The 15702-nt window shown below is 48.5% G+C and overlaps 3 protein-coding genes across 3 annotated transcripts; 1 reads left to right on the forward strand and 2 right to left on the reverse strand.

The window, feature by feature from the left end:
- Nucleotides 1-3907: 3907 nt before the first annotated feature.
- Nucleotides 3908-4958, reverse strand: LOC101773997. Its single transcript, XM_004976140.2, has one exon. It carries the CDS (start codon nucleotides 4620-4622, stop codon nucleotides 4221-4223), a length of 402 nt encoding a protein of 133 aa, XP_004976197.1. The 5' UTR covers nucleotides 4623-4958; the 3' UTR covers nucleotides 3908-4220.
- A 3184-nt stretch (nucleotides 4959-8142) lies between these two features.
- LOC101774673 (septin and tuftelin-interacting protein 1 homolog 1) lies at nucleotides 8143-10716 on the forward strand. The gene is made up of 2 exons (XM_004978073.2): nucleotides 8143-9865; nucleotides 10676-10716. The coding sequence occupies exons 1-2, from the start codon at nucleotides 8143-8145 to the stop codon at nucleotides 10714-10716; spliced, it is 1764 nt and encodes a 587-aa protein (XP_004978130.2).
- On the reverse strand, nucleotides 10347-15686 carry LOC101774397 (putative disease resistance protein At3g14460). Its single transcript, XM_022828431.1, has 4 exons — nucleotides 13783-15686; nucleotides 11115-12643; nucleotides 10918-11026; nucleotides 10347-10736 (listed from the first exon to the last, which is right to left on the reverse strand). The coding sequence occupies exon 2, from the start codon at nucleotides 12634-12636 to the stop codon at nucleotides 11332-11334; it is 1305 nt and encodes a 434-aa protein (XP_022684166.1). The 5' UTR covers nucleotides 12637-12643; nucleotides 13783-15686; the 3' UTR covers nucleotides 10347-10736; nucleotides 10918-11026; nucleotides 11115-11331.
- Nucleotides 15687-15702: the final 16 nt, after the last annotated feature.

The raw sequence follows: 15702 nt of genomic DNA on the forward strand, positions 1-15702 counted from the left end.
ACTATGCAGGGACGACGACGGACGGTGTTTGTTGGATCGGACCGTGCGTGTGGGCTTTGCGGACGGTATGAGCCCACCACTTTGACCCCTCCCTCGTCGTGTGCAGGCACGGAAATCCTATCCATCTTACGTAAGGTGGACAAAGGTAACTTTCATTATTTAAGATTCGTGTAACGAATGAGGTCCGTCAGATCTGCATCAAATCAAAAACCCTAGCTCCACTCCTCTCTCCTCCCCTGCCTACGGCGCCACCCCTGCGCGGGACACGCCGCCACCGCGCTGTCGCCGACCGGCGCCCTCCCAACGCCACCGTCGGAGCTGGGGAAGAAGGTTGAAAAAATGTTGGATCAACTTTTCTTTGAAAAATATTAATGCAAATTTTTTATTTTTCTAAAGAAACATTTGGGTCAACTTTTTTTTAATAAATATTGGTTCAAATTTTTCAAATAAATGTTGGTTCAACTTTTTTTTCAAGAAATGTTGATCCAACTTTTTTGAAAAATGCTAGTCCAACTTTTTTTAAAATGTTGACAACTTTTTTTTAAAAAATATTGACAACTTTTTTAAAAAAAATGTTGGTAATATTTTTTCAGTTCAATAGATTTTTGATCTGCAGCGTGCTATAATGGGCTTGCTGAGTGCTTCGTGGGCTTTATAGTTTCGTCCTTAACCATCTTCCGGTAGATGTACAGGAGCCCCGCGCAGGCAGCCTCGGCCTATTATGAAATCTGAAACGCCGGGGTCAACTTTGCAGCTTTTCTATGCCGATGCAGGCTCTCGTGCCTAACACCTTTTTACCGTGTGAAGGGAAAACTAGATCGGGAAAAACAGAAAAAGAGCCGAGTCGATTTGACAAGAGGCATCAAAACAAGTAGAAAAAAGTTTCAAGTTGCATAAAAAAATTGAAGGTGAAAAATAGTGCTCCCAATCGAAAGCTTCGGGCTGCAGAAAGAGTTCTAGATTAAAAACGTTTAAAGAGTAAAAGGAAAGTAAGCGAGAAAAAAAAAGATTAGAGTTTGCACCAGTGGGCCCCGGCATGGCCTTCTCTACCGGATGCAGCGGCACCAAACCGTCTGTTGAAGCTCTCCTTTTTCAGCAATCCACAACATGGGACGTAGAGCATCCAAAATGGATGGTTACCGTAATTTGCCACGTATGAAACTCACGTGTTTGGTTTGACGACGCGCCCTGCACACGCTGAGAACCTAAACCTGTTGCAGAAAGTGAGTTCACCTTTACACCATCCCTTGTCAAAGCTTAAAAGGGTTGGGAATGATTCATCCACCACACTTACGGCATGGCCGCAACTGTGGCGTGGTGTCTTTAGGGGGCGTCCAAAACATGCCCACAAGGTCAAAAGGAAGGAGAGTGGGACAAGGAAGAAGGTTGGGAAGGAAACTTATGCTTCATATTAGGAGGAGAACTGTATAAATAAGAGAAATGAAGAGGGGTGGGAGATTCCACATTAATAAATAAGAATGATCTGGTCACATCGCTATTGAGCAGATATGCAAGCAAGCATGCACGAATTAAAAAATAGCTTTGTATGAAAAGGTAAAAATAAAAGGAAATAAGTGAAAACCACGGTCTAAATTTATGCTCGTGGGTGCCCCCACAGTCCCCTTCAATTAATGTGGTGCCTCGTCCCTGGTTTGTTGCGTCCCTCCTCTTTTTCGGCAATTGATAGTGTCAAAATGAGGGTGGGGATCGGCCGGGGAGGCAGACTCCATCAACATATGGAGAAAAGAATCAAATGGAAGAGATAGAGAGGAGTAGGAGGTAATTCCACTTAGAGGATTCCTGTATTGTTAAATAAGAAAAATAAGTCCGGTCATGAGAATTTTTTTTGACAAGCGTGCGAAAAATAAGAATCTATATCTCGAGGGACATTGTGGGTTGGGGAATTCTTACATTTTGTTTGCATTGTCCTTGCCTCATAGGGTATCAATCCGTTGGTTTTCCCTAAGAAACTAGGAGGATATTATAGCATAATTTAATGACAGCCTGATATAATCACATAACACTCATCAATTTAATTTCTACTTTTCTCCATCTCCTACGCAACCTTATGAGACTTTAGGCAGCAAACCTTATGAGACTGTAGCTCTGTGTAACCCCTCCAATGGATACAACCACCCCGTATGGTTGGCGACAATGCAACACCAACATCACTCGCCACCATGCTTCTCGATTGCATTGCAGACAAAACAGTTTTTTCGTTTTCCTTTTCCTTTTCTTTTTGATAAGAGACGAATCAGTATTCGGGATGATCGGATGAGTATGTAAACCCAAGGTACCTCTAGGACTATACGGGGACGTTTGGTTTGATGCCCATAGCTGCCCTGCCAAAAAAAAAGGTCGTTGACTGCATACCGTGTTGTCGTTTGGATTGAAGCTTGCGTTTTGGCTCGCCAAAGCTCAGCAGCTCCCGCTAGTCTGTTTCCTCACCAAATCGTGGGCGAAACAACGGCGGTGAAAACCTGCGCCAAAAGATTGGCATGCCCGCAGTTTGGTGGGGCTAGCGTAGGCTGAAACCAAACAAGCCCTATATCTTTTTCCTCCTTCCTAGAGCTCTAGCACGCTTCCTACATTTTGTTTGCATTGTCTTTGCTTCGTACCTAATCGGTCCCGCTAGGAAACTAAGAGGATATTATACTTTAATTTAATGACAGCCTGATATAATCTTGTAACGCTCATCAATTTAATTTCTACTTTCTCCATCTCCTATGCAACCTTACGAGACTGTAGCTTTATGAAACCCCTCCTATGGATACACGCATACAACCACCCCATTTGGTTGGCGACGACACACCAATATCACTCGCCACCATGCTACTCGATGCATTGCAGACGAATCAGTTTTTCTTTTTCTTTTTTCTGTTCTGGATAAGAGACGAATCAAGTATGTAAACTCAAGGTACCTGCACTTCTCTCCTTTTTCTTCTGTTACTATTTCTCCCCACAGTTGGCTGCTCACCATATTGTTCTTCCAGAAGGCATTGACCAACACTAATGAGAGATGTTGAATGAAAAGATAGAGTAGATCAGCACAGGTCCGATCCAGTTTATGACAGCTTGAAATGGACCAGGTTGGTACAGGAATCAAATCACTTGGGGATTATAGTACTGCCAATCAAACAATGGCAACCATAGCGTCCAACTCATAATAAGCTTCCTAATGGCAAGGAGATGGGAACTGACCTACCCCTCTTGTTGCCCCTAATAAACAATGAACAAATTAATTGGAAAGCCTTGAACCAGGATGGTGCACAAGTCTCTCTTGCATTTACTACCTCTTAATGAAAAACGTGCTTAGTCACGCTCGCAGAGGGAAAAAAATGTCTCTTCACGTTTTTCTTTGAAAAAAGAAGCATATCAGATGGCAAATGCATAGTACATCGCATCGAGTATATCGACATGCATAGGCTAAGTAAGGGCACCATCAGCCATGAAAAATAACGGAGTGCTAAGCTAGCTGTTCTTCCCTTTCGTATCCCCTGCACGCAAAAGGCAATCTAAACAAGAGTGTTTGAAGCTGGTGCTCTTCCAAATAAGGAAACAAGCATCGGAAGGGTAATCCATAGCCCCACGCCAACCACTACACCACGGCAAAGCCTTTGCCATCTGCCCATCTCCACGACTCCACCGATGCGACGACACGCACGCCATGTTCGTCGCACTGCCTGCCACCATACCAACACAGCATTTTCACCATGCGAATATGCATGTGAGATTGTGAGCTGATCAGCTTTTGGCTGTGCCGGGCCATCAGTTCCCATATCTTTCATGGGATCTAAAAACGATGGCCAAGGCTCGAGGATCTTCAGGAAGTTGAGAGAAACAGGCACAGCCTTCGCACCCCCCCCGCCCCCCAACACACACACACAACTTCATGCAGAGAGAGGCATACAGGGATATACATGGTACGACCACAGAAACAGTATGCAAAGATGCGTCAAATAAAAAGCTAGTACACGACGGAGTTCTTCATCGATCATCTCGCTAGATCTAGGGAATCTAATATAAGTAAAAAGGAGGAGCACATAGCAGAGGAGAGGCGGAAATGGCGAAACCACTTTGATGTTTCCATTCCCAGCAGGCAAGAATCGGGTCCGGTTTTCTTCAGGTCAGAGCAAGCCTCGCAGTCGCAGGTCGTCCTCGATCGGCGCCCCCGGCCAATGACGCCGCGCCACCTGTCCCGCCGGCATGGGCCCCCTGCCTCAGTCCTTAATCTGCAGCCAGCGGCCGAGCTGCGTCGGGTTGACGACGCCGGGGACGTGGGCCCCGCTGGTCATCAGCAGCCAGGACACCTCCGCGTACCTCCTCCTCGGGTCCGGCTCGGCTCGCGCCGCGGGAGCCGGAGCCGTGGCCTGAGCCGGGCCGGCGCGGCTCGGCTCGATCCGGCGCCCCAGGAGGGTGCCGTGGGCGAGAAACTCGTGGGCCAGGTGGCCGGCCAGCAGCTTGTTGCCGGCGGCGCGGGACGGAGCCGGCTTGCCCGGCTCGGGTTTAGCCGCAACCGCCGGGAGGGGGGGCTGCGCCTGCGCGGCCTGCAGCTCGCGCTCCCGCTCCTTGCGCTTGCCGAGAGCGACACGCGCCGCCTCCAGCTTCTCGCTGAGCGACATATCGACGGCTCCGCTTCGCCTCTCGCCACGTCAGCACGCAGCCGAGCCGTCGAAAAAAGAAAGACGGGGAGAAAGAGAGTTTTCTTTCCTCTCTCTCTCTCCGGCTGTGGAGGAAGAAAAAAAAAAAGGCAAACCGAACAAAGGGAGGCGGATGGTCTCGGGGCAAAAAAAAAAACAACGACGAAAGAGAAAGGCAGGCGGGTGGGGCCCACCCCCGGGGCAGGGGCAGGACCGTAAATTCACAGGACAAGGAGAGAGAGAACAGAGGGAGGAAAGGGTGGGCGAGAGCGGAGGGGGGAAGAGACAGGGAGGGTGGAGGCGGCAGAAAAATTCGTGTTAAAAGGAGAGGAGGGCATGAGGAGGGGGGCAGGCTCATATTTATACCGGAGGCTGTTCAAGAGTCCCCACGGATTCCTCAGAAACCACGATACTGCCACCGTGGTTCCGCCAGGGGAGGCGCAGTGGAAGGGCAGGGTCGTAGTTCATAGCAAACCGGGGAGGGTAGTGCAGTCATTTGTCCAGGCTGGAGGGATAGCGCGCTAGGGGAACTCCGAAGGAGCGTGTACGCGCGTGTCATGGGAGTGGGGCCCATCCCGGGACCACCGCTCAGTGGATCGCAGGTGGGAAGTTTTTGGTGTGGGTGTTTGAGCTCCAGGTGTGTCTGGTGCTTTGGACCCAGACAGGCGTATCTAGGCACAGCCAGCACTACCCTGTTTCCTTTTTCTCCTTTCGATGAGACGATGATAATGCTTTCCTTTCTGTTTTTTTTTTCTGAAAGAAACATTTTTCTGTTTTCAAAATTCCGAGAAGATATGTACAGACTAAATGCCGTGCAGCTGGTATGGAGCCTAGTGGCTTCATTGGAGCTTCAAATCCAGTCACTAAGAGCCTAAAAAAAAGGTGAAGACCCCAAATTTTACAGAACTGGAGGTGTTTGGGAAACACCTCATAAACTTTACGACATGTCATATCGGATGTTTGGATACTAATTAGAAGTATTAAATATAGTCTAATTGCAAAACTAATTACACAGATGGAATCTAATTCGCGAGACGAATCTATTAAGTCTAATTAGTCCATAATTTGACAATGTGGTGCTACAGTAACCAGTTGCTAATGATGGATTAATTAGGCTTAATAGATTTGTCTCGCGAATTAGTATAGGGGTTCTGCAGTTAGTTTTATAATTAGCTCATGTTTAGTCCTCCTAATTAGGGTCCGAACGTCCGATGTGACACTTCTAAAGTTCAGTAGCTCGTATCCAAACAGCCCCCTTACCTCCTCGTGTTTTTTTATAAATTTTTTGAGCCTGCCTCCGGCTTGAAACTGGATATGATTCCCGCCAGTTTTTGGCAAACGGCAGAAGAGATCCAAGCAATTTGGTTAGGATTAGACTCAGCTTTTGTCGCAAACAACCAATCAAGAGAGTGAGATGGGGAGTTTGGGACCATATATATGTGTGTTGGTTTTATTAAAAAAATGTGTTGGGTAGCCGCAAAAAAAAAAAGTTTTGTAATGCTGAAACAAATGTGTGGAGCATTGTAGTTTTGACGAAATTCAGGCCTAAATTCACGGTTGGCCCAAGTCTGGTTGGGCCTCTGTAGAGCTACTGAGCTACAGATTCTGTGTATAGCTTAGAAAAATTCGTGGGGCTGTTCCATTTTGAAAACGAAGGATTAACATTATGCAGTTTCTGTTCCAGGAAAAAAGTTGGGGTTTAATTATCCATCAGTCCTTATTTGATGCGATAAAATAGATTATGATTGAGAAGATAGGCAAATTTCTATAAATTATAGAATTACAGAGGACAATATTTTTATTGTAGATTTATAAGAATACGATCGCCTGTCATTATTACTGATAGGCATGCAATTGTGCATAAACACAGTTATGTAATGTGTGATTGACAAGGTTAGCACGCGTAATAGATAAGTTGCATTGCACGCTCGATCGTGTGCAAGTAATCCACCCAGTCGCATAGCTTGCACGTATAATCGTTTGGTTGGCAAAGAGGAAAATTCTGGAAACCAATATTGTTGAGCGAACAGGAAGAATTCAACTGCAAACACAACAGTAAGTGCTACTCACTAACTCAATACACTCCAAAGATGTTCAGACATTGTCATTACCTTGTTCGACATACCACTAGAGATTACAAAGATCCGGTGGTATTTTTATTAAGTAAATTATAACCGTTTAAGTTTCTACATTGCGCAGTCCTTACTAGATTCCCGTTGTAGGTTTCAGAGGACGAAATGGACAATTCGCAAAACCTTTAGGAACGCAACATAGGTTTGATGATGTCGTAGTTGGGAGTTTACGGTCCCTTAGCTTTAGGGTATCCTATGGCTGTATAAAGCATGTGTTTGTTCCATAGCATGATGTTTTTATAGTTGATTAAGATCACCTAGTACGGGTATTTGTGATAAGAAACCGGTTGTGCATGGAACAATGAAACGCAAATGGACGTGGCATTTGGTAACTATTGATAGATTCTTTTTTCCAGCTCATTAGTATTATTGATAACCGTAAGGTTAGGTGTGCTCCACTGCTCCGAACAAGTCAATCGGATTTTGCAACAGGCTATTTGAGACGTTGCATGTGTTTGTTTTTGTTTATTTTAGCTATCTTCTTCTCTTGTTGGGGATATCTTCCCATTCCACCTATATGTCTGTAAGATATTGCAGAAATTATATTTTATTGTTGCAATATAATTTTTTATTTGGAATATGTCTGTAACATTGTAAGAGAAATTTCAGCAGTAATGGATGTTGCAATGGTTAATTTGAGATGTCACGATATGGTATTTGTGATGTTGCAACTTGCAATAGATGATTTTGGATGTTCCCGTGCTTTTATTCGGGTTGTACAATAGGCGAGTTATGATGTTGCAATAGTTGATTTGAATGTTACCACCTGCAAGGTTGATTTAGGAAGGTGCTTAGGAGGAGGATAGAAATACTGATGATTTTTGTGGTGGTGTGAGACATGTTTCAATGAGATTTTTACTCTTTGGCTTGTCACGTCGAGCGTCCAGACGAAGATGACGCGAAAAAGGAAGAGGAAATGGTTGAATGTTGCGCTAGCAGCTCCATATTGATAAAATCATTCAAACATTAGCAATGTGCGCGCTTAATTGCACGAGGAATTCACCTAAGTCACGTAGCCCACCCTTAACCAACTTGCGATTGAGAGACGAGAAATCCGAATGGTAGCAGGACAAATTCCCAATGCGAAGCACAAGTCCGATTCAAGGAACGCCACCAGTCACCGACTGATCGCTCACAGCTGGGCTCCCGCGCCCGCGGTAAAAGGTTTCCAGTTTCCATACTCGTCCCGACCGACTCGGACTTGAGCACGCGCATCGCGCCCACAATATCTAGGGGCCGCAGGCATGGACGTTCGGTGCGAGAAAACGTGCTGCGAGTAGCCGCCGCCGCCGCCGGCCGGACAACCCTAAACTCTGTCCGAATCTCGCGTCAGATCCATCTCCATCCCCAGAGACCACCGCGTGGGCTTCATGGACGCCGACGAGCGGCGCTACGCGACCCACGGCCGCGATGCCGGCGATAACTGCCGCTGGGCTAGGGCACGGTGGGGAACGGGCGGATACTCCGCGTCTGCCCACCGCGCCGATGTTCCCGGTCGCTACGGCGCCGACTACGGCCGTCCGCCGCAGAAACGACCACTCGGCTCCGGCGATCTCCCCAAGCACGTCCATTTCGTCTCCGCGACCGGCTCTGCGGCCGTTCCGTCCGGAGATTCTCGTAATCCCGCATCGTCGTCGTCTTGGGATCCGGCTCGGCAGGCCACGTCGCCGGCGCCGGCGCCCGGGAGCCTGGCGTCCAACACGGTGGTGGCGAAGATGATGAAGCGCATGAACTACAAGGAAGGCACGGGCCTCGGCAGGCACGGCCAGGGGATCGTCGCTCCCATCGAAGTGATCCCGCGGCCCAAGAACGCTGGCCTCGGCACCGCCGAGGGATCCATCACCGGCTGGGCGGACGACGAGCCGCCTCCCAGCGCGGAGAACTGGCCCAAGTGGGACGAAGCCGGAGGAGCAAAGAAGCGGAAGCGCGATCTGGTGTTCGACGTGAAGATCCTCGCCACACCGCCGGAGGAGAGGGCCGCCGAGGCCGTCGCGTGGGTGCACAAGGCACTCGCCCGGGCGTCTCGGTGGTCGAGCGGCGGCCAGGGGGAACCATGCTACGGGGAGGAGGCGGCGGCGGCGGCGATCAGCAAGGCCATCGCGCGGGTGCAGGAGGCGAGCGCGTCAGGGGCGCTCACGACGGGCGAGCTGATCCGCGAGTTCACGGCCTTGAAGGAGCAGTGCCCCCGGGAGTACACGACGTACCGCCTCGCGGACGCGGCGCGCGCGATCGCGGCGCCGCTACTGCGGCGCGCGGTGTTCCGGCAGTGGGAGCCGCTCAGTGACCCGTCGCGCGGGCAGGAGGCGGTGCTCGAGCTCAAGGGCACGCTGCTAGACGACGGGTCGGCCGCGTCGCCGTACGCCGCGCTGGTCGACGACGTTGTTGTGGGGCCCGCGCTGGCGTCGGCGGCCGAGACGTGGGATGCCAGGGACCCGGAGCCGATGGTCCGGTTCCTGGAGACGTGGGGGGACGCGCTGCCGCTGCCTGCCATCCAGCGCGTCCTCGAGCAGGTGGTCATGCCGAAGCTGTCGGCCGCCGTGGAGTCCTGGGAGCCCCTGTGGGAGCCCGTGCCGTGCCACGTCTGGGTGCGCCCGTGGATCCCGCTCCTCGGGCGCTGGCTCGAGCCGCTGTACGCGACGGTGAGGGGCAAGCTCGGGAGGGAGCTGCAGGGGTGGCACGCGGCCCGGGCCTCGGCCGCCCGCGACATGGTGCTGCCGTGGAAGGACGCGTTCGGGCCGGCGGCGTGGGGGGAGTTCGTCGGCGGCCACGTCGTGCCGTACCTGAGACGGGGCCTGCGGGCGGTGCGCGTCACGCCGCCGGAGCAGGACGACGGCGGGTTCCGTGGGATGATGAGGTGGGCGCCGTCCGTGGTGTCGGCGTCGGACATGGCGCGGCTCCTGGAGGAGGAGGAGTTCTTCGGCAAGTGGCAAGACGCGCTGTGCCGGTGGCTGTGGGCAGCGAGACCCACCGTGGCGGAGGCCATGGCGTGGCACGAAGGGTGGAAGCGGTTCTTGACGCCGGAGCTGCTCGCCGACGAGCGCGTGCGTGTGCCCATCGAGGCCGGCCTCGAAAAGATTAGCCGCGCAGCGCAAGGTCTGGAGATTTACCGGCCGCCGGGACGGGGGCAGCACGCCCGCGAGGTCTACTCTTGCCGCTACAGATCACGAGGGCGTGCGGGCGTTGGTTGTGGACGTAATAGGCGCCAACAGTGATCGACATGAACAAGACCGGGAGATGTGAAATCTCTTCCCTGTGCGTTCAGGATTCAGGAAGATCCAAGATGTATGTATGCAGTGACAATACTTTGGATTTAGGTGGGATCTGTCAGTTAGTGCTGGTTTGATATGTTTGTTGTATATTGTGATGCAAAGGGGATAACACATCTTGAGAAACATCTTACTGGAAAACCATTGTACAGGCAGTCAAATGATAAAACACCTTAGTACCTTACTTATTATTCATTGTTGTACTCTGCAGTCTGTACTGTCAATTTTGAAAAACATATTTTTTGAATGTAAATTTCTGATCATTACATAAATATTTATGTACGATGAAATGTCAGAACGAATGCATATACAGTATTAACAGAAATATACCAGGTATATATACATGTATATGTCTGAAATATCTAAATGTGCATACAGTATCAAAGGGAAAAAACTACTGAATGGAGCAACCTGACACCAGGTGAAAATGGTTGATATTACTCACCATACAACAGCAGCTAACCAGAATTCCAATCTAAAGCTGAAGACCTGATTTGAGCTACCTTATTCAGGTATCACCACCTGAAGGATCCTGGTTTGTCCATCAAGCTGATTTTGTTGTCATTAGTCAGATTAGTCTATGCAAACAAGCTCAATCTCTTCTGGCTGACCCATTTGAACCCAAACTGGTTTACAGGATACAAGCTCAATGTCTTCAGGTTCTCCAGCATGGAATGATACACCTTCGCAGGTCTTTGCTGAAATTAATAATCATAAATGAAGCAATATCGGTTAAATGTATCCAGTTGACATAAACACTATTACATGCCAAATAGGTCCTTCCTATTAAAGAATAAGCCTAATTTGACGACGTTAATGCATATGTGCACCAAAAATGAAAAAGCGGTCAACAAAGGAATCAGAGGTGGATGGAGCTACCTTCAGAGGGATGGACATTGGTTTGTCCAAAGGTAAGATCGGTAAATGCAATAAAATTGCAATTGCATTCGAGTATTCATCCTGCACACCGTAAAAATGTCCAAGTTCTCTGAAATATATAGCAAGCATGTACATTTCAGAATCTGTAATGTTAGATAACGATTATATCTGGTATGTAATTTAGTGATCACATGTACCTGACTATCTTGAACAAACAGATTCTGGAAAGGCAACACTTAACAACTTGAAACCTTATGTAGCAATCCTTTCTGCTTCAATCTCAAACTGTGGAGGAGTGGATTCTGGATCTTTTTCACTGATACAATTTTCTTGTGACAACGGAGTTCTAATGTCTCAATATGAGAAAATAATGGGAGCTGCAGTATTTGACCAACACTCCAGAAACCCTCAATTTTAATACATTGGAGGGAAGGGAAACTTGGCAACTCGAGTAGACTCACAATTTTTTATACGGAGATTTTGCAGTGCCTGGAGACTGGGCAACCCACTCAGTTTGCTACATCTCATAATGGTGAGGTGCTGAAGATGAGGAAAATCTGTGGCCTCAATCTCATCCCATAGCTCCCAGGAGTCCATGTTCATAAACTTCAGTGTCTCCAATACAGGAAAGGCTCTGCTGGTGCTAGATCCATAATCACCGCAGGTAGTTTCATCATGGACAGAAAGCATTCGTCTCACGTGCATTATGCTGGTGAGCGAATTGATTGAAAGATGTTTGAGACAAGGCAATCGACCAACAGATGGCAGTTCTTTACTGTTTTGACAATCTTTTAGTTCTAAAATGGAAATGCAAAACATATGATTTCCCAGCCATAAAGGAAATCTCACACCAGAGAAGCCCCTGATAGTCAGCTCCTCCAGATCAGGGTGAGGTTGAAGACTATCCAACACAGATGATGCCTCATCAGAAAACATGGAGTCGACACAAGACCAGCGGAATATCAATTTACACAATTCACCTTTGTTCTTGATGCTAGCTTCAGGAGTAATTTGTGCACTTGTTACATTCTCTATTCCAGAGATGCTCAGCTCCCCCCTAAGCTTATTCAAGTTAACTAAGTCAGCAATCCCACAGCTGCCTGAATCACTTCCGACCTTGATCACATGCATTGTTTGTAGGTTTATTAATTCACCAATTCCACATGGCATGTACATATTCCAATCATCCATGGATGGCAGTTCCAGATGCCTCAGATTAGTGAGGAATTTGATCCCCTTAGGTAATTCACTAAGGCTATTGCAAGATTTGAGATTCATCGAATGCAACTTGAAGAGGGCACTTATTGACTCCGGCAGGCACTTGATTTTGGTATTCTCAAGACTTAGGTACCTAAGGTGTATCAATTCACCAACAGAGTGGGGCTGGTTCTCCATGTTAGTGTTACTTAAGTCTAGAGCCCTCAAAGACCCGAGAACCTTGAACATGCCCCTTGGGAAATTTATGTACAAAGTATTTCCTTTGTCCTCGAGTTCATCCTTTTGAACAACCAACAACGTTCGCAAGCCAGGAATATGATATTCTTTTATATCTTCGTTTTGGAGTGCATGTAATTGTACGATTTCATTGCAGTGGTCCTCACTTGGAGCTAAAGATAAGTGTCGAGCATTTTCTTTCACATTGCTAAATGTAGATGTCTCTATTCTGAAATACTCTTTGGCTGATACATATTCAGCAAGCTCATGATAGAGGTCATGCATGACATACCTGTTGGAAGAAGAGTTAGTGTAGTTTATAAATTATCTTATAGAACAACATAAATGCACAAGAAATATCATTACAACAGATTGCCATCACCAAACATGGAATCTAAAAAAATGTTTAACTAGATAGGAAAATCTGCACAGCTGGGATAGATAATACTCTGATGATATTCATTTAGTTTAATCAATGGGAGCCACAAGTCCAGTAACGACAACATGATTTAGCAAACGACCCAAAATGTTTACTAGGTTACTGCTTACTGGGTTAGAGACAACTGAAATCTGGAAGAATGTCAATAGCAGTTGTAATGTTCTGTGACAGCCACTGAAGAAAAATGGTCATGACAACTTGAGGTTCCCAAGGCATGGCATGATAGTATCATATCGCTTCTACTTGTGTAACAGTCATTAGAAGTAATCAAGAATCAAGATGCATTCAATAAGGATATCTCAGAAAAGTTATGCTATAGTATAAATTGGCTAAATGATCAAACTAATGCAAAAAAGGAAATGTACAAAATAAATGAAGGGTAAAAAAGAGCCAATACTTATGGCTGTGTATTATATTTTGTAGACGCCAATTGTATATTCATTTATAATATTTGGTTTTATATATTTAGTATGTAATGTGCCATTTCCTTATCAATGTCTTATCTTTCTGTATAAAAGCATTAGCCAGATTGCAGTATGAACATCTCTTGGAAACAATACAACTAGATGCGTAAAGATTTGCTACCAAGTCACCAATAGCACGTTTTAACTTTTCAATCGTAATGTAAAAATATTGGAACACTCTTTCAGAACTTTATTTATTGATGGACTGCAGTTTATCACTATCCTGACATAGTGGCATGCAGTATGGACTGCAGTCTATCACTATCCCGACATAGTGGCATGCATTTGTAAGTGGCTCTACCACCTTCTTCAGTGTGCGATATGTGCTGACTAACATGCAATTTAGATACCATGTAGATATGACGAGGCAATTTAGATAGAGATGTTTGGGTATTTGAATGTTGCATAACAAATGTATGCACCATCACCAATTCTGAATCATATGCACAGCCTAGTTCAGCTTTGAGTCATATGTCAAGAAGAAAAAGCATAAACATTCATTGTTAATTCCAAAATTAGTAACATTACCTCTCTTCATTATATGGTAGCCTCTGTAGAAAAAACTTTTCCACTAGGTCATCAAAATACTTGCAGGCAATATCTTCAGCAAGATGTTCTCAGTCTGCTTCGACAAAGCCTTGTGCCAACCATAGATGGACCAGCTTGTCTTTTCTGAACAAATACTCTTTTGGAAATAATGAGCAATAAGAGAAGCCGTGCTTCAAGTGCTCCTGCAAGCTGTTGTAGCTCACCAGAAGAGCAAGAAGGGTCTGCTCAACCACTTCACTGTTCCACAAATCGCTTTGCTCAACAGCATCCCAATGATTCCTATCAACTGCACTGGATAAAACATGGCCAACTGCATTTGCAGCCAATGGCGAGCCTTTGCACCTTGCTGCAACCGATTTACCAATAGAAATAAGACTGTCGTTGATAATACTGGGATCACGGCCTCGCAAAGCAGCATCTTGGCACACAGACCAGCAGTTAGTATCAGACAGGTACCCCCAATTGGTGCATCTTCAAAGCCATCATTTTGGCAACCTTTTTACTTCTCGTGGTCACTACAATTCTGCTCCCCCTTGCAGCGCATTGCAGAGGCACCTGCAAGCTTGCCCAACGGTCTCGGCTCTCATCCCATACATCATCAAGAACAAGCAAAAACCGCTTTCCCTTCAGCCGATCAGTGATGACACGATGCATCTGGTTCATGTCTGCAAAGTCACAAGGGGACTCCGTAGTCTCTTCGGAGAGTTTCCGTGTAAGCTTCAAGGCATCAAACTCTTGGCACACCCATACCCACATCTTAATGTCGAACTTCGAGCTGATGGCCTCCGTCACCAAAGATGTGTTGGGCTAGACTGGTCTTCCCAACACCGGCCGGCCCGACGATAGGAACAACAGAATATACATCACAGCAGCTAGCTTCGTCAGATAATAGCAGCTCAGTGACCCGCCTCATTTCCCGCTCCCTACCATGGAGCCGGCATTTCGTGAAGCAGCTGGTGGGCGTCATGGGGCTGACCTCCCGCCGCCTCTCCCCATCGCCGCTCCTCAGCCGGAGCGCGTCCCTGTCCCGCGCGATCTCTTTGTAGCGCTCCATGATCTTGGCGATCTTGCGGCAGAGGCGGTCCGGGGAGGAGGAGTACATCAGGCTGATCTCGCGCTTCCGCTTGCCGCCGCCGCCGGCGCTGGACCGGAGGAGCTGGCCTTGAACCCCTCGAGGCGCGCCGCCCGGAGGGCCTCGAGCTCGAGCTCCTCCAGGACGTCCTCCGCCGCGTGCGCCAGGTCCCGAGCTCCCGCAGCCACAGCGCGACGAAGTCGTCGGCCACCACGCGGTCCTCGGCGGCCCGGAGCGTGGCGCGGATGCGCCTGAGCTTGGCCTTGAGCATGTCGAGCTCGGCGTCGTCGACGGCCACCGACTCCGCCGAGGGCCTGAACGGCCGCAGCAGCGGCGCGGCCAGGCGCTTGGCCCGGAACGCGAAGTCGTCCAGGAAGTCCCGCAGGTCCTCGACGAGCCTCGCCTCGCCGCGCGGCGCCATGGGGGGAAAATCAGCGCTGGAGCTGCGAGCCTGCGACTAGTTCGGTTGGTTGGCCTTCCGGATTAACCGATGTGATTGGAGCTACTAGCAGCCTAGCACAGGCATCCCCGGTGATTGTGAAGATTGGAGCGAGTCTTCACTTGGGGAGGTTGACGAAGGCATGTTACGACGCATCCCGCCATCCCGTGCACGACCATGGACAGCACTCCTCCTGAGGCCATCCAATCGCCAGTTGACACGCGCTTCCTGCTACAAGTCTAGCTCACTGAGTGATACGGGAAGGTGCACCGCCGGCGCCCGGCGGTGCACAACCGGCAACGGCTAGGCAGCGGGACTGCGGGAGGCCGGAGCGAGAGGTCGCGGCGCCACGCCAGGACCTTGGGCCGTGGGGCCCACTCAAATGGGC

This window comes from Setaria italica, chromosome VII (assembly GCF_000263155.2).
Source record: "Setaria italica strain Yugu1 chromosome VII, Setaria_italica_v2.0, whole genome shotgun sequence".
Classification (NCBI taxonomy): domain Eukaryota; kingdom Viridiplantae; phylum Streptophyta; class Magnoliopsida; order Poales; family Poaceae; genus Setaria; species Setaria italica.